The sequence below is a fragment of the Abramis brama genome (genome assembly GCF_963993115.1).
Source record: "Abramis brama genome assembly, chromosome: 2".
Taxonomy (NCBI): Eukaryota; Metazoa; Chordata; class Actinopteri; order Cypriniformes; family Leuciscidae; genus Abramis; species Abramis brama.
The window spans coordinates 22,069,462-22,097,456 of NC_139964.1; the positions used below are offsets into that span (position 1 = coordinate 22,069,462).

The following is a 27,995-nucleotide window of genomic DNA, read 5'->3' on the forward strand; positions in this document are numbered from 1 at the left end:
GGGTCTTTTCCGCTCCGTGTGCGCCGCCGCACTCTCCGTTCCGTGTGTGTGTGTGTGTGTGTGTGTGTGTGTCGGCGCGCTGCACGTTCTGCTCTGTCGTTAACGGCCCAAACGCTCCAATCATGTACCGATCAAGCACTGGAAAAGCAAAGTCCGTTCAAATAAGGTGAAATTTCTCTGTAGACTTCTGTTTGCTGAGCTGGTAGCCTATAGTCATGCTGGGCAACAATGTTAAAGGGATAGTTCACCCAAAAATTAAAATTCTGTCATAATCTACTCTCCCTCAAGTTGTTCCAAACCTGTATGATTTCCTTTCTTCTGCTAAACACAAAAGAAGATATTTTAAAGAAGGTTGGTAATTAAACAGTTGCTGGTCCCCATTGACTTCCATAGTATTTTTCTTTTCCTACTATGGAAGTCAATGGGGTCCATCAGTCGTTTGGTTACCGACTTTCTTCAAAATATCTTCTTTTGTGTTCAGCAGAAGAAAGAAAGTCATACAGGTTTGGAACAACTTGAGGGAGAGTAAATGATCACAGAATTTTCATTTTTGGGTGAACTATCCCTTTAAAATGTCCTGCTCTGATCACATGCTCTGGTAATAATAGCTTTGTAGGACTATAGTTTATTTTTATAATTAGTAAAAAAAAAAAAAAGAAAATCTTAAATTGATTATGTTGATTGATTATTGAAAAAGAATAATACATTGATATATTGATGTTTAATATTATTTTAATATTGAAATATGTTTCATTCATATGTTCCCGGTGTTTCATTTAATTAGGTGATTCTAAGTTTAATTATTGATGATTACAAGCTTGGAGGAAATGCAATTAATTACAGCAAATTGTGCAATTAATTAGTTAATTTTGTTTTTTATCGATTCCCAGCCCTAGATTGAAGACAAGACACAAGCAACCTTTGATGTGGAACTGGGTGGAGAACACAAGATTTTAGGCAACCAAAACTGTAACGGATGTCTGAAACGGTTTCTTTTGAAAAGAGTTGCACAACACAAACATGTACACATAGCCGGTTTTCTGCTTGATCATACTTTAGTTCCTCCACTCGAGTTACTCAACAGTTAGCTCTGAGGACAATGATGATATCTTGAAATGAGGAGGGACATGAATAAATGATAAAAGTCGAAACAATGCTCCGCTTTAAGTCACAAACACAGGAAAAGCAGGTGAACATGATGCATGTGGAGGTAGTGACGCTGACTGCCATCGTTCTGTGCTTCCCTTTGCTCACATTATGTGACCCACTGTAAGTACATTCATTTTCGAAATGTCCAAAAAAGGATTGTTTCTTGTGATAGACAAATAATTTTCACTTCCTCAGATATATTCTGTCAGCTCCTAATTTGCTGAGAGTGGGTTCCTCAGAGAATGTGTTTGTGGAGGCTCAGGATTACTCTGTAGGAAACCTGAACGTGAGGATCTCAGTGAAGAACTTCCCAAAGAAAGACAGGGAGATCACGTCCAAAGCAGTGACACTGACTACAGAAAACAATTACCAGATCCTTACTGATATAAAGGTGAGAGCTCCATAATTACAGTGCAGTGTTTTTCATTAGTTTATTATCAGATTTAATTCAGGCTGAATGATTATCTGTTCTTTAGATCCCTGATGATAAGAACTTCTTCTCTGATGATCCTCTGGAGAAGCAGTATGTGTATCTACAAGCTCAGTTTCCATCTCAAACCCTGGAGAAATTGGTTATGCTCTCATTCCAGTCTGGATATATATTTGTACAGACAGACAAGCCCATCTACACGCCTGCTAGCACAGGTAAGATTTAGGTTTAGTTTATGGGTCACAATGTTTTAATTGGCTTATCAAGTTAAGGAATCTTAAAAGGTATTAAAAATCATGTTTTGTTGCTATCTATTCTGTGATATTGGAAGTTCTTTTGATCAATTATTACTAAAAGTTATTATAATTTCTATGACAATAAAGACGAGAGAATCACACACACATTAAGGTCCTTTGGCACAGACTTGCATTTTAATTTTAGAGAGGATGTCGAGAACTTGATTTATTTCCCAGCCATGTAAAAATGTAGAAATGTAAAATTTAGATTTGCTCTGCAAGTAGTCTGGCAAAGAGCCCATTCAAGACGATTTCTAATCCGTCCAAATCGAGGCACCAATCAGAAACGTTGAGGCGGGCTTTACACGATGACAATCGCTCTGATTGGTTTTAGGTCTATCCAATTGCGGCCAGAGGCATTTGAGCAACGTCCGTTGGTGAAGCGCACCAACTTTTAAATGCATTATTATATTCAAATTGCAAACACATGAGGACCGTCTCCATGAAAGACTCAAAGGCAGATGAACGTGCTACTACATTTCTCTCCAAAACGGAAGGAAATTAAATTAGATTTAATAGAGGATTTTAACTGTGACAAGATGATTGACAGGGCAGTTTAAGTGACAGGATGCACGCGACAGATCCGTCCGATAAAGATGATGAAGTAGTATGTCCCAAAGCTTGCCTACTTTATTATGGAAGGCATTTTCTGCCAAATTTAATTAAATAATTTAAATGATTAAAATGAAAATTAAAACCAGATTAACGATTTCATTACAGAAAACTGTAAGCAAAAAATGTGACAAAATTGAGAATGAAATTAAATTATTTCATTTTCACAGCATTATCCCTGTCAAATTGAAAAATAAAATGCAATTGGTGATTTCACATTTCATTTTCACTACAGTCTCGAGGCAAGACTGCCAATATTAAAATTAAAAGCCAAACGTGAAAAAGAAACTACAAATACAGTTTTTACAATGCTCTTTAGTAACGCTCACGCAATAATAGTGACACAATTCAAATACAAATGTAAATTTTAGTTTTCATTTTAATTCCTCTTTTATTTCACAGTTTTCATTTTCGTTTTCATTTTCAAAGACAACCTGCATGCAAATTCTATGTTAATGAGTGGGTGTGGCTTATTCTAGTAACGGCGCTGAGACACGCCTTCTGTAAAGCTAAGTCATCGACGTCCCTTGTGCATGAGTTGAATGTGTGAAACAAAATTATTTAAATGTGATTATATTGTAATCGAGACGACAAGATATGGCGAAATCTGTTAGTGAGCTTTTGGGGGAAGCTGCCGCAGCATTAGAACATGGAAACAACCAGCCTGACATGTTAGTTATGATGTTAGACTCAGACTAGACCATAATCGACGATGAGGTTCATTCATGTATTAGGCTGTTTTGGAAATTCAACTATTTGGGTGTTGTTGTAAAGTTTTTCTTTCTTCAAAGACCAGGAGACGTTGGGATCACATTCAAACAGAAGTATTCTTTATTGAGCGCGGCTGCGGATTCGTCCAACATGATCTAATCTAACATAACTTTACATGGTATCTTATAGGCATTTTAGGAGGAGGGACTTTTGTGGGTGGAGACAAATTCAAACAAAGCATGTAAATGAGTATACAGGTTAAGGAACCTGCCACAGACCGGCAGTCTCAATCCAATCAGCATAACCACTCAAATGCATATGTGCTAATAGTGGTCAACGTCTGGACTGTGGTTCTTGCTCCAAGAGCCATTAAAGACAATAGGTTAGCGTCTCCGTGATCTGACTCATTTAACTTACAAAGGAAAAACAGGTCGGGCAGGAATATCTTGCTGTAAACTCAATAATCACTTTCTCAGTTTATATACTATCTAAATTAAAACCTCAAATGCTAAAATCAGTATTCTTCACCGTGATGTTATGTAAGGAAGCATATCTGCTGTAAGTTATCTGAATAAGTCACGGCTGAAGGACGTTGTTAGGCATGACACGAATATGAAACATTGGCCGAGGTCCTCGGTTAAAGCTAGCGGGTATTAATGTCTGGCTATAATTGTTGTAGAAATTGTGTTACTAAGACCTTTGTACACCCAAATAGTTGAATTTCCAAAACAGCCTAATACATGAATGAACCTCATCGTCGATTATGGTCTAGTCTGAGTCTAACATCATAACTAACATGGTCAGGCTGGTTGTTTCCATGTTCTAATGCTGCGGCAGCTTCCCCCAAAAGCTCACTAACAGATTTCGCCATATCTTGTCGTCTCGATTACAATATAATCACATTTAAATAATTTCGTTTCACACATTAAACTCATGCACACGGGACGTCGACGACTTCGCTTTTCCGTTACTAGAATAAGCCACACCCACTCATTAACATAGAATTTGCATGCAGGTTGTCTTTGAAAATGAAAACAAAAATGAAAACTGTGAAATAAAAGAGAAATTAAAATGGAAACTAAAATTTACATTTGTATTTGAATTGTGTCACTATTATTGCGTGAGCGTTACTAAAGAGCATTGTAAAAACTGTATTTGTAGTTTCTTTTTCACGTTTGGCTTTTAATTTTAATATTGGCAGTCTTGCCTCGAGACTGTAGTGAAAATGAAATGTGAAATCACCAATTGCATTTTATTTTTCAGTTTGACAGGGATAATGCTGTGAAAATGAAATCATTTACTTTCATTCTCAATTTTGTCACATATTTTGCGTACTGTTTTCTGTAATGAAATCGTTAATCTGGTTTTAATTTTCATTTTAATCATTTTATTTATTTATTTAAATTTGGCAGAAAATGCCTTCCATACTTTTTTGATACACATTCAAAAGTAAATACCTTTTCTTCACAAAAAGAGTACATACTTTTATGGCGTAGTGTAACTTTGCTTTGCCAGACCATAACTCAGTTACTACTGAGAATGGTCTGGTTTTAACCAGGCTAGTAAAAATGCACTTTTAAAGAAGGCCTTTTCCATAGAGAAGCATCACAACCATAAAATATATGCATTACATTTTACATAAAATGATGCTTATGAAGTAATATTTGACGTAACAATTTATTTCCCAGTTAATTACAGGGTCTTCTCCTTAACTCCTGATCAACATCCATTTGATGGAGTTTCTGTCTCAGTCGATATCATGGTACTCAGTTAAATACTTTATTTACAAGCATAGATGAAATAACTGAACTGTAACAAGTACCTTATATTGTCTTATCATTGCTTCCACTTGACACTAAATTTGTGTTGCTTTTTTACTGTTTAACAAGAATCCTCAAGGCATCACACTCGACAGAGATACATTTCTACCAAGGGGAGGCATCTATGCTGAAAACTTTGCTTTGCCTGAAATTGCCAAGTTTGTTGCACTATTTAGTGAAGTTTGATCAGTGAATTATCAATTATCATAGTGCAGGTAGTCTCTGTTAATAAGACTGTGTTTTCTGCTGGTGTTGTTTTGAAGGGCTGGGGTTTGGAAGTTGATTGCAAAGTACACAAACACACCGCAAAAGAACTTCACTACTGAGTTTGAAGTTATGGAATATGGTATGTTTACTGCCTTATCTAGAGAACAAATTATTCTATTGTTAAAGCTGTGTGAAAAATGTAATAATCGCTGACCTTTTGTTTTATTTTTGTAGTTTTGCCGAGCTTTGAAGTGACCTTAAATCCAAGCAAACCCTTCTTCTATGTGAATGAGCAGTCTCTCACAGTAGGCATATCAGCTAAGTAAGACAGGAGTTTAGCTGTTTATTTTACTGTTTCACTGTGCAAACATGTAATGCAGTACTCTTCAGTATAGTTTGTGTTTGAAGTGGTTGTTTGAAGATTTATCGCAAGGGATGTACTCAATTGTTACTTTGACATTATATTTGTTTTGTTAGGTACCTGTTTGGGAATAAGGTTAGAGGAAGTGCTTTTGTGGTGTTTGGTGTTATAGACGACGAGAAAAAAATCAGCATCGCTGCCTCACTGCAAAGGGTTCAGGCGAGTCCTATTTATACATTCTAATCCCACATAATGCAAATTTTTTGGAGACAAAAAGGCATCACTTGTACAGTATGTTTGTAGTTTACCATAACTGCAGTTTCAGTATGAATATGCATTTTCTTTTAGTGTAATGATTAAGCAACAGAAATATGAGATGTGCAATTCATGTTGCAATCCTACTGTAAGTGCAAAATGGGGTTTGTGAGTAGTTTTAGAGTACTACTGTAAAATAGTAAAAATAACTACTACTCGTTTTAGTACTGTAAAACGAGAAAAAAAACGAGAAAAAAAATCAGCATCGCTGCCTCACTGCAAAGGGTTCAGGCGAGTCCTATTTATACATTCTAATCCCACATAATGCAAATTTTTTGGAGACAAAAAGGCATCACTTGTACAGTATGTTTGTAGTTTACCATAACTGCAGTTTCAGTATGAATATGCGTTTTCTTTTAGTGTAATGATTAAGCAACAGAAATATGAGATGTGCAATTCATGTTGCAATCCTACTGTAAGTGCAAAACAGGGCTTGTGAGTAGTTTTAGAGTACTACTGTAAAATAGTAAAAATAATAATAATCTTTTATAGTAATTTTATAAAATAAAATAATAATAATAATAAAAAAAAAAATAAAAAAAAAATATATATATATATATATAAACGCATATTCATTTATTTTATAAAATAGTAAGAATGTATTTCATGTGAGGTTTCTGTTTAGTGGACTTTTATAGTTTGTACTTTCTAGTTTTTCCTGTGTTAGTTTGTTTCATTTGTCCCAGTTCCAAGGTTGCTATGGTTACTCATTTGTTTACTGATGAATCTCACCTGTTCCATGTTTTCTCCCTCCCTTTAGCCTGTGTATAAATAGCCTTCTAATGCTGATATATAGTTGGTTGCGTTATCATGTGCTATTGTTAATAAAAGTGACTGTTGCGATTAGATCCTGCCTCAACAACTCTTCTCGATTGCAAATGACTGTGACAGCATTAAATGTATAAAAATCAAAATTTATAAAATAGTAGTGTCATTGCATTAGGGTTTTTGACCACTGTTTTACAGTAATACTGAAAAATAGTAAAAAACTAACACAAAAATATATTTGTATAAAACATTTTTTTTTTTTTATGTCTTGTTTGACTATTTGTCACTCTGTAGATACTTGATGGAGAAGGAATGGCAGAGCTGACAGGACGAATGATCAAGGAAACCTTCCCAGACCTCCAACAGCTAGTTGGGAAGCCACTCTACATTTCAGCCAGTGTTTTAACAGAAACTGGTAAGAAAATTTAACTAAGAAGTGGCAACCTTTGGATTTTTGTTTGAGAGTTACTGGAAGGTCTTTATACCCTAGCAGCACAGGTGGACTTTGGCATTGTTGACACCTGGAAAAATGACTGTTGACTCTGTGTGTGTTTTAGGCAGTGAAATGGTGGAAGCTCACAGGAGAGGCATTCAGATTGTGACATCACCGTACACCATCCACTTCAAAAGAACACCACAATTCTTCAAACCTGGGATGTCCTTTGATGTCTCGGTATAAAGCTATAAAAAAAAACGGACTAAAAATTTAAGAACAGGATCATACTCCTCTCCGCTGACCTAAGATACATGAAGCTACACAGCAAAAACTCCAGTGTTAAATTAACTCTCCTGGGAGTTTATATGGCTCCAGACTCAATAGTGTTAAAGTTAATTAGTTAATTAAGTGATTCATTGAGTGATGATTGATCATTATTGAAGACACCTGTTGTTAACAAGCAGAATCACCAAAGGAGAAAATCTATTTTTTTAAGACACCGTTATGGTGATCAGTGTTTGCTTTAGTTGGGCTCTTGACCCTTAAAGCATTTACTTTAGATTTTGTTTGGCTGTTGTATCTGAGTTGTTACTCTCAGATGAACAAAGAGAAAAGTTGATCAGGTGGTGTTGGTTATGTTTAGACATAATCATAATTTGACCTGAATCACTGAATTCATTTAGAGTTTTATCTCTGACTTAAATGAATATTGTTGATTACAGCATCACTGTGATTCTACAGCAAAAGATCCAGAATTTTCTAAATAATCTAAAGGATTTCTTGTTCTGATAAAACAAAATCTTTCTTTTAGGCACACACAGACATCAAGGATCAGTGTATGAATCTCAACAATGGTGACAAATAGAATATTCAATTAGGAAAAGGAAATTACTAAGATAATTCAGATCATAATTTATTCATACCGCAATGCATGATGGGAGCCATGAATGAGTTTTGATTGGTGGCACCCAGAATGCACTGCAACATGCTTTATTATTGTCACCATTGTTGAGATTCACAGGCTGATTATTGATGTCAGTGTGTCTAAATAAAGTAAATTTCAAAGTCTTTTGATCAGAACAACTTTTAAGAAATATTTTGAATTATATTGGAAATGATGAAAATCATTTGCTGTGGAATCACAGGCTGCTGTAATCAACAGGGTAGACATAACGTTCTAAATGAAATTTGTGATTCAGGTCAAATTATGATTATGTCTAAACATAACCAACACCACCTGATCAACTTTTCTCTTTGTTCATCTGAGAGTAACAACTCAGGTATAGCAGCCAAACAAAATCTAAAGTTAATGCTTTAAGGGTCAAGAGCCCAACTAAAGCAAACACTGATCACCATAACGGTGTCTTAATTCGATTTTCTCCTTCAGTGATTCTGCTTGTTAACATCAGGTGTCTTCAATAATGATCAATCATCACTCAATCAATAAATCACTTAATTAGCTCATTAACTTTAACACTCGAGTCTGGAGCCATATAAACTCCCAGGAGAGTTCATTTAAAACTGGAGTTTTTGCTGTGTATTGTTTAATGTTTCTTTTTATTTCTTATTAAGGTTTATGTAACAAATCCTGACCAGACGCCTGCTCAAAATGTGGAAGTGGAAGTCAATCCTGGACCGGTCAGAGGCAAAACTAGAGAAAATGGCATTGCGAAGATTACCATTAATACTCTGGGAGGATCTTCCACACTGCACATCACTGTAAGACCTATGGCCAGTTGCATAAACTGTTAAGACTAGTCTTACAAGTTAGTCATCCAATTTTATTCTTTAAGACTGTTAATAACTTTTTAAAGTCAGTAACATAAAAACGTAGATTGGTCTAATTTGACGCCGAATAGTAAGACTGATTACCCCTAACTAACTTCTAGTTGATCATACTAGTTCTTAAGACACAGTCTTAACATAATGGCTATGTTTATGCAACTGGCCCCTGAGCTTGAGTGAAAAATCTCAAGTCTTGTTGACTTGAAATTTTGCAAACCTGTAAAATAATTGTTTATTTCCAGGCAAAGACCAAAGATTCACAATTAAATGCCGACCAGCAGGCAGAAAGAAAGATGACGGCTCAGCCCTACATTCCCAAAGGCGGCTCTAACAACTACCTGCACATCGGCATTGATGCTGCAGAGCTTCAGATCGGTCATCAAATTAAAGTCAATTTGAATCTGGGAAACAGCCCTGGAGTGACAAACCAGGATTTCACCTATATGGTGAGGATCACATGATGCAATTGGTGCTCAGACACTACTTTGTATGTCTTAGATGTTTGATATCAGTTAAATATTTTACATCCATTTAGAGATGAGTTATTATGCAAATTATATTCATACATGTGCATGCTTTGCAAAAAAAATAAAATAAAACTTACATCCATGCTGGAGTGTAAGCGACTTAGCAGTGACACTATTTAATACGATTTACAATTTTGTACTTTTTGTGGAATAGGCTAAATATTTAGTTGAATAACACGTTAAAACCGTTTATTACTGTTTTATTCATTTATAAATTCAGTTAAATACACTAACAAGATGAAACTGAACTTAAAAGTTAACTTGAAAGTAAATTTAGCTGTCATATTTAATGTGGCCACTAATTGTCTTAGTGCCTGGCAAATGCCACTAATTTTTCAAATAAATTATCACATCACCCAGCTAAGAGACTTTTGTTATAAGAACGTTCTCCAAATATTCAGTGTTGGTTCTGGGAACGTGAAAAATGTCCAGTTTTCTTGACGTTAGAGGAACGTGTTTTAAAAGTTATAATGTTCCTTAAATGTTCTTTCAACTTAATTTTGATTTAAAATTCAACATTATAGGAACGTTGATTTCTAACATTCCAAGAACATACAAATTTCCAGTTTCCTTAATGTCACTAGAATGTTATTTAAAGGTTAGTGTGATGTTCCTGAAACATTCTTTCAATCCTCTTTCCAAAGAGTAATAAGAACACAAACTACAACTTTATTCAGACACAGCCTTAGATGAACTGAAGATAAAAGACATTAACTCTCTGAAGATCTGATTAATCAACTCCACAAACAGCATTACCAGCTTCACTTATTACTAACCAGACTGACTTTATTTCTGTCATGTCTACAGAAGATCTTATTGAGAATTAACAGAGGTTTAGATGTTGATGTCTTATTGAAAATGTTTTGTTTAAGGTCACCATCATGGAGATCAGTGTTTGCTTTAGTTGGGCTCTTGACTTCCATTAAGTTGGTGCTTTATCAGCAATTGTGGAGTTGATTAATCAGATCTTCAGAGAGTTAATGTCTTTTATCTTCAGTTCATCTAAGGCTGCGTCTGAATAAAGTTGTAGTTCGTGTTCTTATTACTCTTTCGAAAGATGATTGAAAGAATGTTTCAGGAACATCACACTAACCTTTAAATAATATTCTAGTAACATTAAGGAAACTGGAAATTTTTATGTTCTTGGAATGTTAGAAATCAATGTTCCTATAATGTTGAATTTTAAATCAAAATTAAGTTGAAAGAACGTTTGAGGAACATTATACCTTTTAAAACATGTTCCTCTAACGTCAAGACAACTGGACATTTTTCACGTTCCCAGAACCAACACTGAATATTTGGAGAATGTTCTTAAAACAAAATCTGTTAGCTGGGCAGATGTATTATGATGTTTATATTTTTTATTGTTTTGATGTTTATGATGTGTATATTTTATTATTATGTCTATGATAATCTATTAATGTAATTTATGCTGGCTGTATTCATCTTTATTCCCACAGATCTTAAGTAAAGGTCAGATTGTTCAAGCAGACAGGTTCAAGAGGAAGGGACAATCTCTAGTGACGCTGTCTCTACCTGTAACCAAAGACATGGTGCCATCCTTCCGCTTTGTGGCTTATTATCATGTGGGCTCGTCTGAGGTGGTGTCTGATTCAGTCTGGGTTGACGTGAAGGACACGTGCATGGGAACGGTGGGTCAACTGATAAACCATGATCAAGAAAAGTTCTCCCACTACCATGAAAATTTCTAAGTATCTCTTTACTGTTTTTAATCCCAGCTCAAAGTTGAGGTAAAGGACCAGGCGCAATTTGGCCCAGGAGATCAGCTCAGCCTGAAAATAACTGGAGACCCTGGAGCTAAAGTTGGGCTGGTTGCTGTAGATAAGGGTGTTTATGTCCTTAATGACAAGAACAGACTCACTCAGACTAAGGTAAGTAACCTCATGTACAATAACCTTTGTAGTTTCAGACTTAAAATTACCTAGTCTCTTACCTGCTTTAGATCTGGGACATCATAGAGAAGCATGACACCGGCTGCACAGCAGGAAGTGGAAAGGACAGTATGGGGGTTTTCACTGATGCAGGTCTGATGTTTGAGTCACACACTGCAGGAGGAACCAACACCAGAACAAGTATTGATTCATTCCTTTTGTTGGAATTGAACGGTTTTGTTTTCTTTTGTGCTCTACATTTCTAAAGAAATATTTAATGTTCTTGTAGATAACGAGTGCCCTGCTCCATCTAAGAGAAAACGGCGAGCCGAGAGTCTTCTGCAGGTCACCACTACTTTGGGTAAAGAATCTTTTTATTAGGGCTGAACAATTAATTGAAATAAAACCAAGGTTATGATAAGGCTGCAATTTAATTAAATAAATGTGCGTGTTTCAGAGTGAAGTGTGTCACTGTGTTATTTTACACGCAAGCAGCTCCGCCAGTGTTTGAACGTTGGAAAATTAAGAAATTAAAACAGTCATAAATATTAGTATTACAATTTTACAGTTGCAATGTAAAATATTATTATTATTTATGTTATTATTATTATTAAATATATTTTCTTAAAATACACCATTGGTTGTATTTTACAGTGAAATATTACATAAGTAATAGTTTTTATTTAGTTTCTTTTGTAATTTTTATTTAGTCATATCAACATTTTGGCCAAATTGTGCAGCCCTACAAACAAGCACAGCAAACCTGGATTTTTTTTAAGTTTGCATTTTAAATCACATTTGCAATTTTTATCAGAAAAATCGCAATTAGAAGTCCCCAAAAATCGTGCATGTTGAAGGTGGACATGTTTTATTGAAGATAAGTTTATGCAGTTTCTCTCCTTCTGCCCTCCTTCATCTCTTCTACACTAACATTGTTTTCTCAGGTGGTAAATACTCTGGAGAACTGAAGAAGTGCTGCGTGGATGGCATGCAAAAGAGTCCACTCGGCTACTCGTGTGAACGGCGAGCCAGATACATCTTAGATGTAGAGGAATGTGTCCAGGCCTTCCTGCACTGCTGCAACGCGATCGAAGACCACAGGAGGACGTATAACAGCGAGGATGAGATGCTTCTGGCCCGCAGTGAGATTTGTGCCTCATTTGCAAATGCATTCTCACAGCTCTCAATCGTGCAGTGATTTCAGCAGGATAATTATTCACCTGATTAACTCTCAAATGCTTCTTTCTTGTTTTTTTCCCCCTAAATTTCATTCAGACATATTATAATGTAGAAACAGTTGTAAAGTTTGAGTGCATGTGGGGTTACTTATAGCTGTTAATTTTCTAGAATATTATGACAATATTATGATCACAAATTCAATTACAACCCACCAGAATAAATTTTTTTATATTTTTAGATTAGTTTCGGATAATAATAAAAAAAAAAAAAACATTGATTGGAAATAGAATCTTTTGTAGCATTATGAATGTCTTTACTGTACTTTTTTTTTAAATCAATTTAATGTGTTCTGGCTGAGTGAACATACTTCAGAAAAAAAAATCTTACTGGCCCTAAAACTTTGAATGGTAGTGTACACTAGTTTGTTTGCTCAGGTGAGGAAGATGATATTGATGATGAATCAGAAGACGTGTTTGTACGTACACAGTTCCCTGAAACCTGGCTCTGGGAGGAGATCAATCTACCTCCATGTCCTCCAAAACAGTCGTGGTGAGTGAAAGATTATATCATGAAATAAATTTGACTTGACTTAAAAACATGTTGTGAGAACCACAATGCCGTTCTTTCAAAAAACCCCGTCTCGGTTACATATGTACACTGAGGTGGCTCCGGCCTATGTAGGGGGGAGGCAACACTGGTCCATAGGAGGGGAATGGTGCAGCAAGCCAACACTTTGAGCGGGGTCTTCGGTGTTTACTGGGTATAGGAAGATAGTACACGGGAGGCTACCGGCTCGACACGAAGGCTATAAAACCTAGCGAACATGTTAGGTGTCGTTCAACCCGCAGCTCTACAGATACCTGTCAGCGAGGCACCTTGTGACAGCACCCAGGAAGAAACTACACTCCGAGCGGAGTGGGCTCGCAACCTATGCATGGGGCATGGTGCGTCTTGGGTTTGGTACGCCAAGATGATGGCATCCACTATGACTATCCAGGTAAAAAGTGTGGGAGATTAGTTTGCAAAATCCTGAAGGAACTGGCTATGTAACATGTTGGTGGCTGTAATGAATCGCACAAATATGGAGTAGCAAAAGACATTTATCATCAATCAAAACCAAGAACACGCATGAGCTAGAGATCAACAACCACGTAAACTGAAATGAGACAGAGCGCTGAACAAAGGAAACTAAGGGCTTAAACACACTGGGTAAAACAATTAACTGGAACAGAAACAGGTGTGTAACTAATCAGAAACCATAGAAACTGACAAGCAAAGGGAGTAACCAAATCAGAACACAATGAAGCAAACATACTCATGATAGTCTATAAATGTTGAAAAGATCTGACCATGAGAGTTTTTATTTGTACCTAGCCATGAAACATTTGCCTTAAGAGATAATATATTCCTGAAAGACTCCATCACAACCTGGCAGATCACAGCCATCAGCCTGTCCAAGACCCTCGGTAAAAAGCACAACTCTTGTTCATTTGTTATTCTGTTTATCATTTGCTGGTTTTTGACACTCACTCATTTTCAATGCAGGAATATGTGTGGCAAATCCTTATGAGATCACCGTTAAGAAGGATTTTTTTATCGAACTGAGGATGCCTTATTCAGCAGTGCGGAATGAACAACTGGAAATAAAGGCTATTGTTCACAATTACAGCAATCAGATGCTTAAAGTATGTGCAGTTTACTGATCACATTGTTTTCACTCATTAAAGCCTACTGTATCATATTTGATACGCAAATGTATAAGGCCTTTAAATGATCAACGCGATCAAAACTTTGCTGAAAATCTTGTTGCACGCAATCTACTACATGCCTTCTGTTGTCTGATTGATAGATTCAACTTTTTTTAGCAAGTAAAAGGCCATATATAATTGTACAAATGTTGGTTATTCATGTGTCTATTTGCTGTGATATCTGCACTGATTTTTTATCAAGTAAATTTTATATATATATATATATATATATATTAAAGAATAACTAAGTAAGTAAGTAATAAGTAAGAATAACTTTAATATTGTTCAAGATAAACACTGGACTGAGGAAACTTAAGTTTACTTGATAATCCATACATAATTCTTTCTGTTAAAATGTGAGTATCAAATATGATCATAAGGCTTTTGAGGAATGTTTATTTGTTCATCTCTCAATCATTGTTGTACTACATTATACTCTGTTTTAAAACTGTGACAGAGCTTTGATCATAAACCTAAGCATTTAAATATTATCTTACTAAGACCATATTGGCAGATATTGCATTTTATGCAAGTAGTCTGCTATACTGTTGTAAATATTTTGTTTATTTACATCACAAGCTTTTAAATTACAATCAAAATGTCATATTTTTATCAATATAAATATTAGCATCTGCTATGAATAACATATTTTTGATCAGTTTGGGTGTCTTAATAAAATTGAGGTGTTTGTCTGACTATTGTTTATATGTCAGGCTTTATAAGGTTAAATTGTACAGCTGAAGATCCCGTTTTGTCTTATACCAGCGGGTGCATATAAAATTCAAGACATCGGACGATATTTGCAGCAGTGCCAGAAAAAACAACAAAAACAACAAGATTACAGTTGCCGTTGACCGCATGTCCTCCGTAGCTGTTCCTCTCATCATCATCCCCATGGATCTCCGTGACCAATGGATCGAAGCTGAAGCATACAGCTCCAATCGCAATGACGCAATTAGAAAGAATCTGAAAGTGGTGGTGAGTCAACATTTAGAGCAAGGATCTTCTGGCTTCTGCAGGAATCACTTTATTACTTTATTTGAAGATTTCCAATGTGTCCACCAAATTGCATTCGCGTCCTAATTTCTTTCAGTCTGAAGGTGTGCTAACCGAAGTCGAAGAGCGAGTTGTGGAGATCAACCCCTCCGAGCACCCAGGTGCAGGTTCTTTAGAAACACATGCTGGATATGCAATGAAAATGATGGTTGAAATCCTCTTCAAACACCCTATTCCCTCTTGATCTGAACAGGCGGCGTGCAGGTCGTGTCGATGAGGAGTGACATCCCACGCCGAAAGGTTCCCAACACACCTGCTTCCACATTGATCACAGTGATAGGTGAAAATCTCATTGCAATTTCATTCTTCTGAGGTTTATAGGGACCTGTAAAGTCCATTTTATTTTTTTCATTTAAATTAAATTTCTTTCTTCTGCTGAACATAAATATTTTAAACAACTAGATCTTCATGCGTGCCAATATGACATTCAAAAGCCAATCACAGCCGTTTACCTTCCATGCTCGCAGGTGAAGAGATAACGCGCACAGTCGAGCAGGCCATCAGTGGAGACTTTATGGGTAAGCTCATTGTCCAGCCCCGTGGATGTGGAGAGCAGACCATGATCTTTATGACTCTGCCTCTCATTGCCACTCATTATCTGGACAGCACCAAGCAGTGGGAGACTGTTGGCATAGACCGCCGTAATGAAGCCATTAAACACATCAACACAGGTCAGCCTCAACATTAATGTGCTCTCAATTGTTAAATTGAGTTAAAGTGCCAAGCACATGCCACTATGTCATGCATTTTTTTGTTCTTGTGAAGGTTATCAGCTGGAGTTGACCTTCCGTAAATCTGATGGGTCCTATGCTGCCTGGTTACACAGACCAAGTAGCACATGGTGAAATAATGCTACTAAGTTACTTTGAAAATAACAGTTGACAATTTTCAGCACTGATGAAACAACTTCTATTTCAGCTGTAAAGCAGCTCTAAGAGGACAATAGTGTTATTTATATCCCTTCAGTTCAATCACAGTGTTGATTCAATTCAGCTCAATAACTGTAAACGTTGCAACGCTGATCAATTATGAAAAAATATTGAGATAACGGTTGTGTTTCTTGTAGTATACTTAATCTTGTGTCCATTTACAGGTTGACGGCATATGTGGCGAAAGTGTTTGCAATGGCCAACGATCTAGTCGTCATAGAGGAGAATGTGATCTGCAGCGCCTTCAAGTGGCTGGCCACAACCAAACAGCTGGCAGACGGCACGTTTAAAGAAGACGCCCCTGTGTATCACAGCGAGATGGTTGTAAGTTAAATGTATGAACTTCAAAAATCAAGTACAACAGTTGGAGCCCATAAATTTACTCCTAAACACCAGTACAGAAGAACTAACAAGTACAATGTGAGAAAGTCAGCCAAACTGTGGGCTGGTTCTAGCTGTGTGTAGCACCTACAGCTCTGCACTTCAGAAGGATCCAAACATTCTTATAATATCATTTTATAACATATTATTATTTGAGTGTATGTTAATTCCAGGGTAACGTACAAGGGAAAGATGCTGATGCCTCTCTAACTGCATTCGTCCTAATTGCCATGCAAGAGGGCAGAAAGATCTGTGCTGGATCTGTTCAGGTAAGTGGGATTCCTAGAAACAAACAGCGCTCCAATATGTCACATCAGTCTCACTGAGTGAGATTAGCACTAGGTGCTTTCGCAGTAGCACTTTTGGTGCACACACGGGTTCTGTGGACATCAAGAGTTTGGTTCATTTAGAGGACGTGAAAACTGTTTTCTAGGGGTGGAACGGATCGCAGTTGATCCGTAATCCGCATGGATCAGGTCCCGCGGTTCGGCACGCATGTGATTCGTGGATTAACTGCTAAATTTAACCATCATAGAGTGAAAGTTTATAATTTGGACGTATTTTGTCTTGCCAATTTACACATTCAAACAACTTTAAATGCAAAAGAAGAGGCGAAAATCGGGACTTGCGCGTTATTTGTATGCACAGCCGCACGCAGCCGGAGTGCACGCAGAGAGAGAGAGAGAGCGCGAACACCGAATTGATTAATCTTTTGCGTTTCCTTCCACTTGAATGGATTAAATGATGTTGATGTGCATTTGCTGAATGTTGACGGTAAAGGAGAAAGTATTTTAGATATATCGGCCTTGTATAATTAAACTCTGGGTTCTGTGGGGTGCGGACTGGATTGACTCCATTCCTAGAGATGGGGACTGATGGGGCAGTGAACTCGAGGTCAGTCCTAGAGCTCCTCCTGTCCGATTTTAGGGAAAAATCGTGTCCATCGGAGACGTCCAATGGAATTCTTAGGCCCACCGAATAAACACCACAGACACATTGTAATAGTAAAACTATATGCAAAATAAGATACACCAGTGTTTTGCCAGATGAGAAGTTTATTCTGTGTATCATCTTTTTACTACTTTAATTCATTTTACTCTAATTCATTTTATAACTGTATAATTTATCTCTTTGAATTCCTTTTATAACTGTTTTAATTTCCCTTGCTTTTATTTTGTGCTTATTTTCTATGCAAAGCACTTTGAATTGCCATACTGTATGAAATGTGCTATATAAATAAACTTGCCTTGCCTTGAGTCTCACTGAGTCTCTCTCTCCATACTTCAGAGCAGTGTAAACAAAGCCGTTAATTACCTGACGCTGAGAGTTCACAGTCTGACCAGCACTTATGCTGTCACTATGACTTCTTACGCTTTGGCCCATGCTGGAAAACTCAATAAAGACATCCTGATGAGTCATTCCACCGAAAGCAAAGGTCAGTAACGTTACAGTCTGCCAAAAAAACTTCTCCATGGCAAAGGAATTTTATTTTATTTTTATTTCTGTTCTCCAAGTTAGTTATACCAGGGTTATTATAGTGATATAAAAATGAATAAGAAAGACAAAAAAATCTGAAACTAATAAAATTTCAAAAACAACAAAATTACTAAAACTTTAATTAAAATGAAAGTAAATGGAAAGTACAAAAATAAAAAGTAATTCAAATCATTGATTAAAAACTATAATAGTAGCTCAATTATACTTAAATAGGTTGAGTTGTATAAAATACTGTTAAAAACATTAACTTTGAACTTTTTCAACTGGTGTAAATTTGAGTATTACCTGAACCATAATGTATTTACATATGGTAATCATATATAGTTGCCAGTAAGGTCTCATTCAACATCCAAAATATGAAATAAGAAAGAATTGCATTTATGATGCTAAAAAGTGGTCTTTTCTCTTTTCTTTTCTTTGAAAATGTGTATTTAAAATTATTTTTTGTAATTTACATGATTGTTCAAATAAAAAATGTGAGTTGTGTGTGTCAATTTTTTCCCAACAATTCCTAAACTTTTATAACTTTATCACTCTTGTATAAAAAAGTGTATTGTGACACACATTATTATCAAAAATCTATTTGTTTAGATGGCATATTTTGGCAAGTTCCTGGGCAGCACTATCACTCTCTCGAGGCCACAGGTTATGCAGTTCTTGCCCTGGTGATGGCAAAGGATTTTGAGCGAGCCGGACGGGCAGTGCGTTGGCTGGGAAAGCAACAAACCCTTTACGGAGGTTATGGCACCACACAGGTATTTCATCAAATGACAAACGAATGAATGGTCTTGTTTACAATTTATATTGTCCTCCTCATTTTGTTCCATGTGTCTGGATTTGTTCACATTTGTTCACCCCTAGGAGTTATTCAACTTAAAGGAATAATGCATACTGCATTTTATCGACATACCAAAAAATCTACGTACACGTGAGGACATTTTTACCCAGACTGAGAAATCCTTCAGAAGTTTTCAATGTCTGAACAAGTGTGAATTGCGAGACTTTAGTGCCCAGTTTCATTGTTTGGAAGAGAGCAGCTTAGATATTCTGACGGGAAAAATTGTGTCAGAAAATCATACATGTTTCAAATGATGTTAGTAAATCAGTGTGTTTAAATGGACCCTAATAATCTGTTTGTAGTCAAATGGAATGAATTGGCCAAATCCGATTGAAATTTAATTCGCATTGGTAAGGGGTGGTTTAAATCTTTTCTAATCTATTCGATAGTACATGTAAATACATACATGAAGTATGACGCATGGTACGAGCTGTTGTTGTTGAATATTGTGTAATAAATTACAAAAATTCTCCTTCCACTGATCGCCTGTGAAGTGCTGCAGACAATGTTGTTGATAAATACAAGCCGCACTGCAATCTAATTAGGAACTGAAATGGATAAACATTAAGTCTGCTTTTCAAAACAAAGAAGTGATGGGAGGATGATGGTTAGTAGGGGTGCGGCAAAATATCGATATGGCGATATCTCGCGATATTTACTCCTGCGATCGATTCTCGATGTGCTCTTGCCAAGTATCGATCTTAAAAGCCGTTAGGGCGGGCGTACACGGTGCGAGTTTGGACACTCGGGAGGTCGTGAGATATTGCACACGTTGCGTGTCAGTTCAACTGATTATCGCGTCAAAGTAGCTGGTACACGGCACGACTGTCCTGCATGAATTTGAGAGAGAGAGAGAGAGAGAGAACGCTGTATGGTTGCTGCCACTGAGGTATAGCCCCATCAACGTGGTTGTGTATGATTTGGCAATAGGGGACAGCAGGTGAAAATCGGGTCGACTCCCCAAATTTTTTTTAAACACGTTTAAAAATTAGCGGGAGGTCGGGGAGGTGCTCGTAACGTGCTCGGCTCGGCTTGTAGCCTAATTCCTCTCACACGCTGCGAGCCGCGACCATGCGAGCATCACTCGATTTCTCCCAAATGAAAAAAATCTGCGGGCAAAACAAAAATAGTGTCTGTGACTGTTTTGTTGCAACTGATAAGACACAAGTTGTTTTTGTTATTGTGTTTCATCCAAAAAAAAAAATGGAGATTCATTTTCCTGATTAAAAAAAAAATCTTTTTATTTCTTAAAACATGATATATTGTGAGTTATTACTGATAATATATTATCGCAGTATCGCCATATCGTGATATTATCGGTATCGTGAACAATGTATCGCGTATCGTATCGTATCGTGAAGTACCCAGTGATTCCCAGCCCTAATGGTTAGTGTGCGCCAACAGTGGGTATATTCGCGCATTGAACGCATGTCAAAAGATCAAATCCGATTTGAAGCTTGCGACATATAAATGCACACATCAACCCAATCACTTTATTTAGCAATCATGTAAACACTATGTTTGGATTCATCAATCGGAATGATTTCCTTCTGACGAAACAAAAAGTGTCCATGTAAACGTAGATGTTGACATTTTTCATTTTAATGCTAAAAGTTTAGCAGTGGGTAAAGTAAGGGTGTTGAAAACTACAACATAGAGCAGCACGATGCTGGATAAATTGAGACTCAGGATTTCTTTGTTTCAAACTGACTCAGATCACGACTGTCCCACGATTCTGAACAGACAACTAAACAAAATAACATGTCATTTACTAGAGTTCCTGAGAAAATGTTAATTGCTGCAGTCTATTTCAAATGTTTAATTAATAAAAAATCAGTTTGAATGACTCTCTCTATAAATACTTCACTTATTTCATTCCTGGATGAATCTGCATTTTTGAACTATAAGCTTTTAAATTAACGATTCAAAGGCAAATCCTTTTTTTAACAATCACTTGTCACCACCTACTGGTGTAACAATGTAATGATACAATCGTTATTTAAAGCGCCAAGTTACTTTCAAAAGCTGCTTTATTCTATTTTGATCGTTTCCGTAGACATATAGTGTTTCTATACGAACTATAAACTTTTATCCCGATTCTTCATTGATAATTTGAATATTTGTAAAACAGAAAAAACACTGGTTAAAAAGACTGTAAAGCTGTTTCATTCATGATAACTCTTTTCTTTATGTCAGCGGCAGCGCAAACGCAGATTTGAATGTTCCGGTGTGATCAATAGACATGCTGTATCTGAATCGCTGTCATTTAGGAATGAGATTGTGTGGATGTTTGCACGCTTAATCGTGCAGCTCTACTATAACAGAGAGACTACTTGGAAATGGAGGATAAAATTCACTGGAGTGACGTTTCCAACAATCCATTAGGGATTTTTTTTGTTGAAAAAATAAAATGCATCCATGCCTTATGCCTGGTTCAGATTACACGATAGTCACTGTGTCAGATTACGCGATTTTGACTCCTAAAATCTTGTCGTGGACAAGAAACATGTCAGACTACACGTTGCTTTCTGACCAGTCATCGTGTGCCGTCTCACGCGCACACATACACACGCTCTCACTCACACACACGCACTCACTCACACACATACACACACGCACTCACTCACGCTCACTTACTCTCACACACACACGCAGACTCACTGTCGCTCACTCACTCGCACACACACACTCACTCTCGCTATCTCACTCACTCACTCGCACTCACACACACGCACTCACTCACTCACTCGCTCTCACACACACACTCACTGTCGCTCACTCACTCACTCGCGCACACACACACACACACACACTCTCTCTCGTTATCTCACTTACTCACTCGCTCACTCACTCATGGACACACACACCCACTCTCGCTCACTCACTCAATTAGGGCGTTTTCACACCTGAAAGTCTGCACCAAGGTCCGAACCAAAGGTCATGTTTTGATACATTTGCGCAATTATGCGAGCGCACTAAAGAACTTTACATTACGTACTTGCGTCCTGTCGTCATCATCTATATGGACTGCATCTTGACATTGATTGGTTTGTAAACAGACGTGCGTCTGACGTCAGCATGTTGTCAATTTGGCGGGTAACTTTGACAAGAATGAATGAACAGACGCATATCATTGCCACTATACTGTTATTATTACGCCATTACTCCCTAGAGCACCTGCTATACTCGAGGCTAGTTCAAATTCGCCAAATGAACGTCCTCGTTGTGCAAACATTTTATCGTCGCCGGCAGTAGTGTTGCTTTCGTTAATGAAAATTATGACTAAATATCGTCGTCAACGAACCTTTATCACGTGACAAAAACGAGACGAGATGCAACGTAAATGCTGTTCATGTGACGATAACTATAATCAAATGTACAATGCAATATTGTTGACGAATAAAAATGAGACTAAATGTGGTTTACAAAATAAAAACTATGCTAAAATGTCTCTTCATTTTCGTTGACCAAAACGAGACGAGACGAAATGTTATGACGTTATTTAATCTTATTATTTTCCAGTATTTCTGTTTCCCGTGTCTCACTTCAGGGGCTGCATCAGGTCGCACTGCGCAGACGCAGGCGACGTCGCTTCCTCAATCCCCACTCGCGGCATTATTTAGAAGATGCAACTGCAGTGAGATAGCGTAAACGACAACAAACAAAGTTAAGTCTGACGCCTGTTTCATACATACTCCGTTTGCAGTGCGTATGCGGTGCAGGAGCAGCACGCGCTATAGTGCTTTCACATGTGCTGCGTTTGCAGTGCGTAACTGATCCACGGCTGGACCACAAACACATACTCACTATTTTTATTTCAAATCCAGAAGTTATCAGCTACTTTAATTTAAAAAAAAGTTTGGTCAGCATTGGGATTCTCTTTGTACACATATACACTCTTTAATAGACGTAATTCACTTTTAAGCACAATTTAAACAACGTATTATACAATGCATTACTTTTATATAGATTTATATATTAAGTTGCTCAAGCAAGTGGTAAAATATTTAACCATGTACTTATATTAAAATCACAAACATTTTAAATTAAAACTTAAAATTTTTGATTTAATACAATAAATCTTGGATGTCACAAAGAACTTGTTTTTCCACCTCCACGAATGAGACGAGTTTTACTTTTCTGTTTGCTATTTTTCCATAGTGGTACACTATATTGACTGGGTTAAATAGAATTGCATTACTAAAAAGAGAATTACTAAAAAGAGATTAAAATTCAATTTTCATTGATTAAAAGTAGACTAAAATGTCATCAGTTTTCGTTGACTAAAACTAGATGAAAATAGTCATGGATAATTCTGACTAAAATAAGACTAAATTGCTCAGACTTTTAGTCGGCTGAAACTTGACTAGACTAAAAAGACGTGACTGAAACTAATAAAAACTAAAATGACAGCTTGACACAAAGACTAGACTAAAACTAAAATTAAAACAGGCCGCCAAAAACAACACTAGCCGGCAGGCCAAGTATGTGTGTGCGCGCGTGCAGGTTTCAGAGGTTTCACACCTGTCATTTTGATTCGGACCAAACTGAAAAGTCCGAAAATCCGGACCAAACAAGGTAGGTGTGAAAGGGCCCTTACTCACTCTTGACGGAACCCGTAGTGGAGGACAGAAAAACTGAAAAACATGCTAGTCTTTTTATCGTGATGTCGTGAAGCATCGCAGACGCGACATTGGTTGTCGTCCACTATACAAGATGAAACGATCGAATCTTGCGTACCGACGCCCGTTGTTGTTTACAAATCGCCACGACACCCTACGTCAAACGGATCGTGCCAAAATTGTGTAATCTGAACCAGGCATTAATGTAGTGCTATGTATTATTATGTGAATTGGCCATGTCTTTTAACTTGATCCCCCCCCTCTTGTCCAATTACCCGTTTGTTTAGGCAACGATCATGGTGTTCCAGGCTGTGGCTGAGTACCGCATTCAGGTTAAGAAAAAAGACATTAATTTGGACATGGAGCTCGCTGTGCAGGAGAGATCAGAAAAAAAGATTTTCGCTATGAGAGAGTCCAACATGGATCGGCAGCGCACAGACAAGGTCTGGAAATATGACTGTATGAACCAGAGTTTGTGGTCTTAAAACAGCACTCAGTTAGCAAATTTAAATCTCTGATTAAATCTAGTCTGATTCACATGTTTATGTGTTAACTGATTCACCTAAAAGTGTGTTGTCTTTATTTGTCTACTTTATGGACTGAATTTCACAGTTTGACATTACGAAGAGCTTCAACATCACCGCTCAAGGGACTGGGGTGGCCATGCTCTCTGTGAGTGTTCACAAACGCATTAATGCAATATTTATTGTTGTTCTGTGTTAAAAGCTCATGTACTTTCCTCGCAGGTCTTTTCTGTGTATTATGCTCTGCCTGAAGAGAAAGACAGCGACTGTAAAGTGTTTGATCTAAGTGTGCAAATGGAAAAACAGTTTGACGGTAGGATTCATCATGAGAACGTGACACGACTAATTTGAACTGCTGTGTTGTAAAATAAAGTTGGATCATGATGTTATCTTTCTATACGTAGTGTCCTATGATGCAGCCACTGAAAGTTATCTACTCACCATTGAATACATGTGAGTATACAACTATTCTAACGGTAACACTTTAATATGGGGAATACATATTCACTTTTAACTATGACTTTTGCCTCAATAAACTTACTGCATATTAATAGATTGTAAGGTAGTTGTTAAGTTTAAGTATTGGTTAGGATTAAGAGATGTAGAATATGATTGTGCGTAATAAGGTATTAATATGTACTCAGCCTCAAGTGTCAGCCTCACGTGTGCCTCCTTTGCAGGTTCAAGGACCCGTTAAGAAGCTCAACCATGTCTATTCTGGACATTGGCCTGCTGACAGGGTTTAAAGTGGATGAACGTGATCTCTCAAAGGTAAATAAATAATGTCAATAATTGTAAAAAGTTTACTGTAAAATCGTAAACTCTGAATATTTACGAGTCCAGCATATTGAATTATTCCATGGTAATATTGTTACAAGTGCTATTAAATTTATGTAATGGACATTTTTTACTTGAACTTTGATATCACAACTGTTGTTGTTTGTTTTTTCTCTCATGACTTTTTCACCAGTTATCTTCTGGTAAGGATAAGTACATTCAGAGTTTTGAGCTGAACAAGGAGCTTTCAGAGCGAGGATCTCTTATCATCTACATAGATACGGTACAATCAATGCCACTATTCCCATATATTGTTTAATTTCTCTTTTTGTGATTGCAACTGATTTCTTTCTCATTTGCTGTGAGCAATTTGGTAAATTGCTGTTTTGCATATGAAAGCTCTAATTAGTTTTTTTACTTAATGTCATTTTAGATTTCCCATAAAGAAAAGGAAAGGATTGTTTTCAGAATGCACAAGATCATTGAAGTGGGAATGCTGCAGCCCGCCGGAGTCACTGTGTACGAGTACAACGCTCCAGGTACATTAGTCACACACATGAAGCGTACAAGCAAGCATCTGTGTCAAGAGGACTAGAAAAGAAAAGCATCTAACTAGGGGTGTGACGAGATCATGTGCTACGAGATCTTGCGATATTAAAACGTGACGATATTTCTCGTTGAGGTGAAAAGCTGTCTCACAATATCAGCATGTCAAAGTTGAGTTTGTGTCTTTTACTGCTTATGATAATTCACACTCAGTAAGAAGAACTGAAGTGACATTCATAGGTAGCATTTATCGTCAAGTCACCTGTAAAATACCAGAAATGGTGCATTTCACGGACGAGAAACCATGAACCGCATATTATTAGACTGTTTTCTAAGGCTGTACAATTATATAGACCATTTAAAAATCATAATAAAGCATAGGCTAGTGCTTTTGTGAAATCTCAAACGCTGCAATTCAATTAAATATACGCACACAGTTAGGACCGTCTCTGCTTGTTTGCAGTGTAAGGATAAATAAAAGACTGGTTCTTTAAATAAGTACAGCATTTTTCTTTACTTAAGAAACACTATATATAAAGGCGAATTTTTGGTGTAAAAAAATTTGGTGTCATGCTAATGCTGCCTTCATATGCTATCGGAAATTTCCTACTTACCAAGTCGTGTTTACGAGCTCATCGCATTCAAATTTTGACTTGAGAGGGTGTTCATGTCCAATTGTAAACTAGTATTTACGATAGTATTTAATTCCGATGGCATGTGAAGGCAGTATTAGTCTATCATTTGTTGTAGAGTAATAGCCAATAGTGCCTTAAATAGTCTGTGCGAAGCACTTCATCTTTATAACATGAGATTTTGGCCAAATCACAGAAAAAAAAAACTGTATTCCCACATAGCTACTTTAAACTATATAACCTGAAGTTGATGAAAACGTAATGTGATGCACTTACTGATGTTCTATTGACGGAAAAACATGTATGTTCGACATTCACTGGTCAAAAATTTTGTAACTTCACTTGAGCTTGATTTTGGTAAAATGTTATGAATATAACACATGCAAGTGTCAGAGCACATTTAAAACAACAATATCAACTTTGACAACGTGGTGTTTAATTATAAAAAAAAATAAAAATCAGTGATTTCCTGAAAAGTAATGGTTTTGGACATACAAGGCTTCCGTCTGACAGCTTCAATGTGCTGCACTTTAATATTTTAACAGATAAGCGATGTGTGAAGTTCTACCATCCTCAAAAGAAAGGCGGCGCACTGAACAGGCTCTGCAGCGAGGAGCTGTGCCAGTGTGCGGAAGGTACATACACTTTTATTCATCAAACACAAGATGAACATACAACATGCTTTAAAAATATAACTTCATGAAGTCTCCATGAGGAAGAAAGAGTGTAAATGTGGTAAACGTATGAAATATCCTGACAGAGAACTGCAGTTTGCAAAAGAATAAACACATCGATGAGGCGGATCGTGAAAAAAAGGCCTGTGAACATGAAGTGGAATACGGTAAACATCCAGAAATCTTATTGTAAATTAGCAATAGAGAATGTTTGATTATGTCTTGTACAATAGCGTTCCTTCTCAGGACAGTTTTATCTCCTTCATAAAGTCCAAGTACGGCCTACAGTCCTTGCCAGTTTATAAAAAATGTTCAGAGCTGTTTTGTAGATGATCATGTAAAACAATTTTTGTCTTGTAGTTTATAAAACCAGGTTGTTGGACATGAGCTTCTCACAGTACGCAGACATCTATAACATGACGGTTGAACAAGTGCTGAAGGAAGGTATGGTTTGCCAGTTTCTTTCTGATTTACTGTGTCAGTGAAAAACTGGACATAAAAGATGTCAGCTGTGTTTCATGACTTCTGATCATGGCAGGTCAGACAGTCTCCATCGCACTGGCTTTATCCTCAAAGGTTTGTGTGTGTGTGTGTGTGTGTCTGTTTTCAGGCACTGATCCAGATGCGGAAAAGAAAATTAGGTCGTTCTTGGCTCATCCTTACTGTAGAGACTTTCTGAAATTTGAAAAGGGCAAGACGTACCTGATCATGGGTCAAACCAAAACCCTTCCGAAGATTGGCGGAAAGTATGACATTTGGAAGATGATGTTCAATTTGGTTTAGAGACTGATACTTCAATTTTGAGACGTTTGACGATGATGCATTTGCATTTTGAATAGAAATAATATTATGGCTTATGTCTGGTGCATAAATGGCTCCTAATGAAAAATGTTCTCACTCTTCTCAATCATCTCAGGTTGAGGTACCACTTGGGTGAAGACACCTGGATTGAATACTGGCCGACACAAAAGGAAGCCCAGATGAAAGAACATCGAGAAAAGTCTATTGGCATGACCTCGCTCGCCGACAAGCTCGTCAATTTTGGATGTTCCACATAAGCGTTTTTATGAGTTGAAATTAATTTAAAATCAACTAAACAAGCTTTTAATTCTAGTATAATCCCAGATTTACAAGCATTTGCAGCCTTTTCTTTCTTTTCTTTTTTAAGTTGCTTAATGCTTTATTGCTTAATGCTTAATTAAATTAGTTCAACATAATGTCTATCAACTGAAATGTAATCATTTATAGCATTTGTCAAATAAAATTTGCAAACATACAACAGA

At 36.9% G+C, this 27,995-nt stretch overlaps 1 protein-coding gene across 1 annotated transcript; it reads left to right on the forward strand.

The window, feature by feature from the left end:
- Positions 1–1,109: 1,109 nt before the first annotated feature.
- c3a.5 (complement C3a, tandem duplicate 5) lies at positions 1,110–27,991 on the forward strand. Its single transcript, XM_084106502.1, has 41 exons — positions 1,110–1,269; positions 1,345–1,540; positions 1,626–1,794; positions 4,887–4,960; positions 5,088–5,176; positions 5,282–5,364; positions 5,460–5,547; positions 5,703–5,805; positions 6,964–7,084; positions 7,227–7,342; positions 8,678–8,824; positions 9,133–9,336; positions 10,878–11,069; positions 11,157–11,309; positions 11,381–11,510; positions 11,599–11,670; positions 12,254–12,451; positions 12,923–13,037; positions 13,863–13,954; positions 14,034–14,173; positions 15,002–15,214; positions 15,330–15,393; positions 15,486–15,572; positions 15,760–15,963; positions 16,058–16,133; positions 16,386–16,545; positions 16,776–16,871; positions 17,890–18,037; positions 18,691–18,854; positions 23,847–24,002; positions 24,172–24,231; positions 24,306–24,396; positions 24,488–24,536; positions 24,764–24,854; positions 25,054–25,143; positions 25,294–25,399; positions 26,584–26,673; positions 26,799–26,879; positions 27,073–27,156; positions 27,323–27,458; positions 27,629–27,991. The coding sequence occupies exons 1-41, from the start codon at positions 1,136–1,138 to the stop codon at positions 27,768–27,770; spliced, it is 5,004 nt and encodes a 1,667-aa protein (XP_083962628.1). The 5' UTR covers positions 1,110–1,135; the 3' UTR covers positions 27,771–27,991.
- The last annotated feature ends 4 nt before the right edge of the window (positions 27,992–27,995 follow it).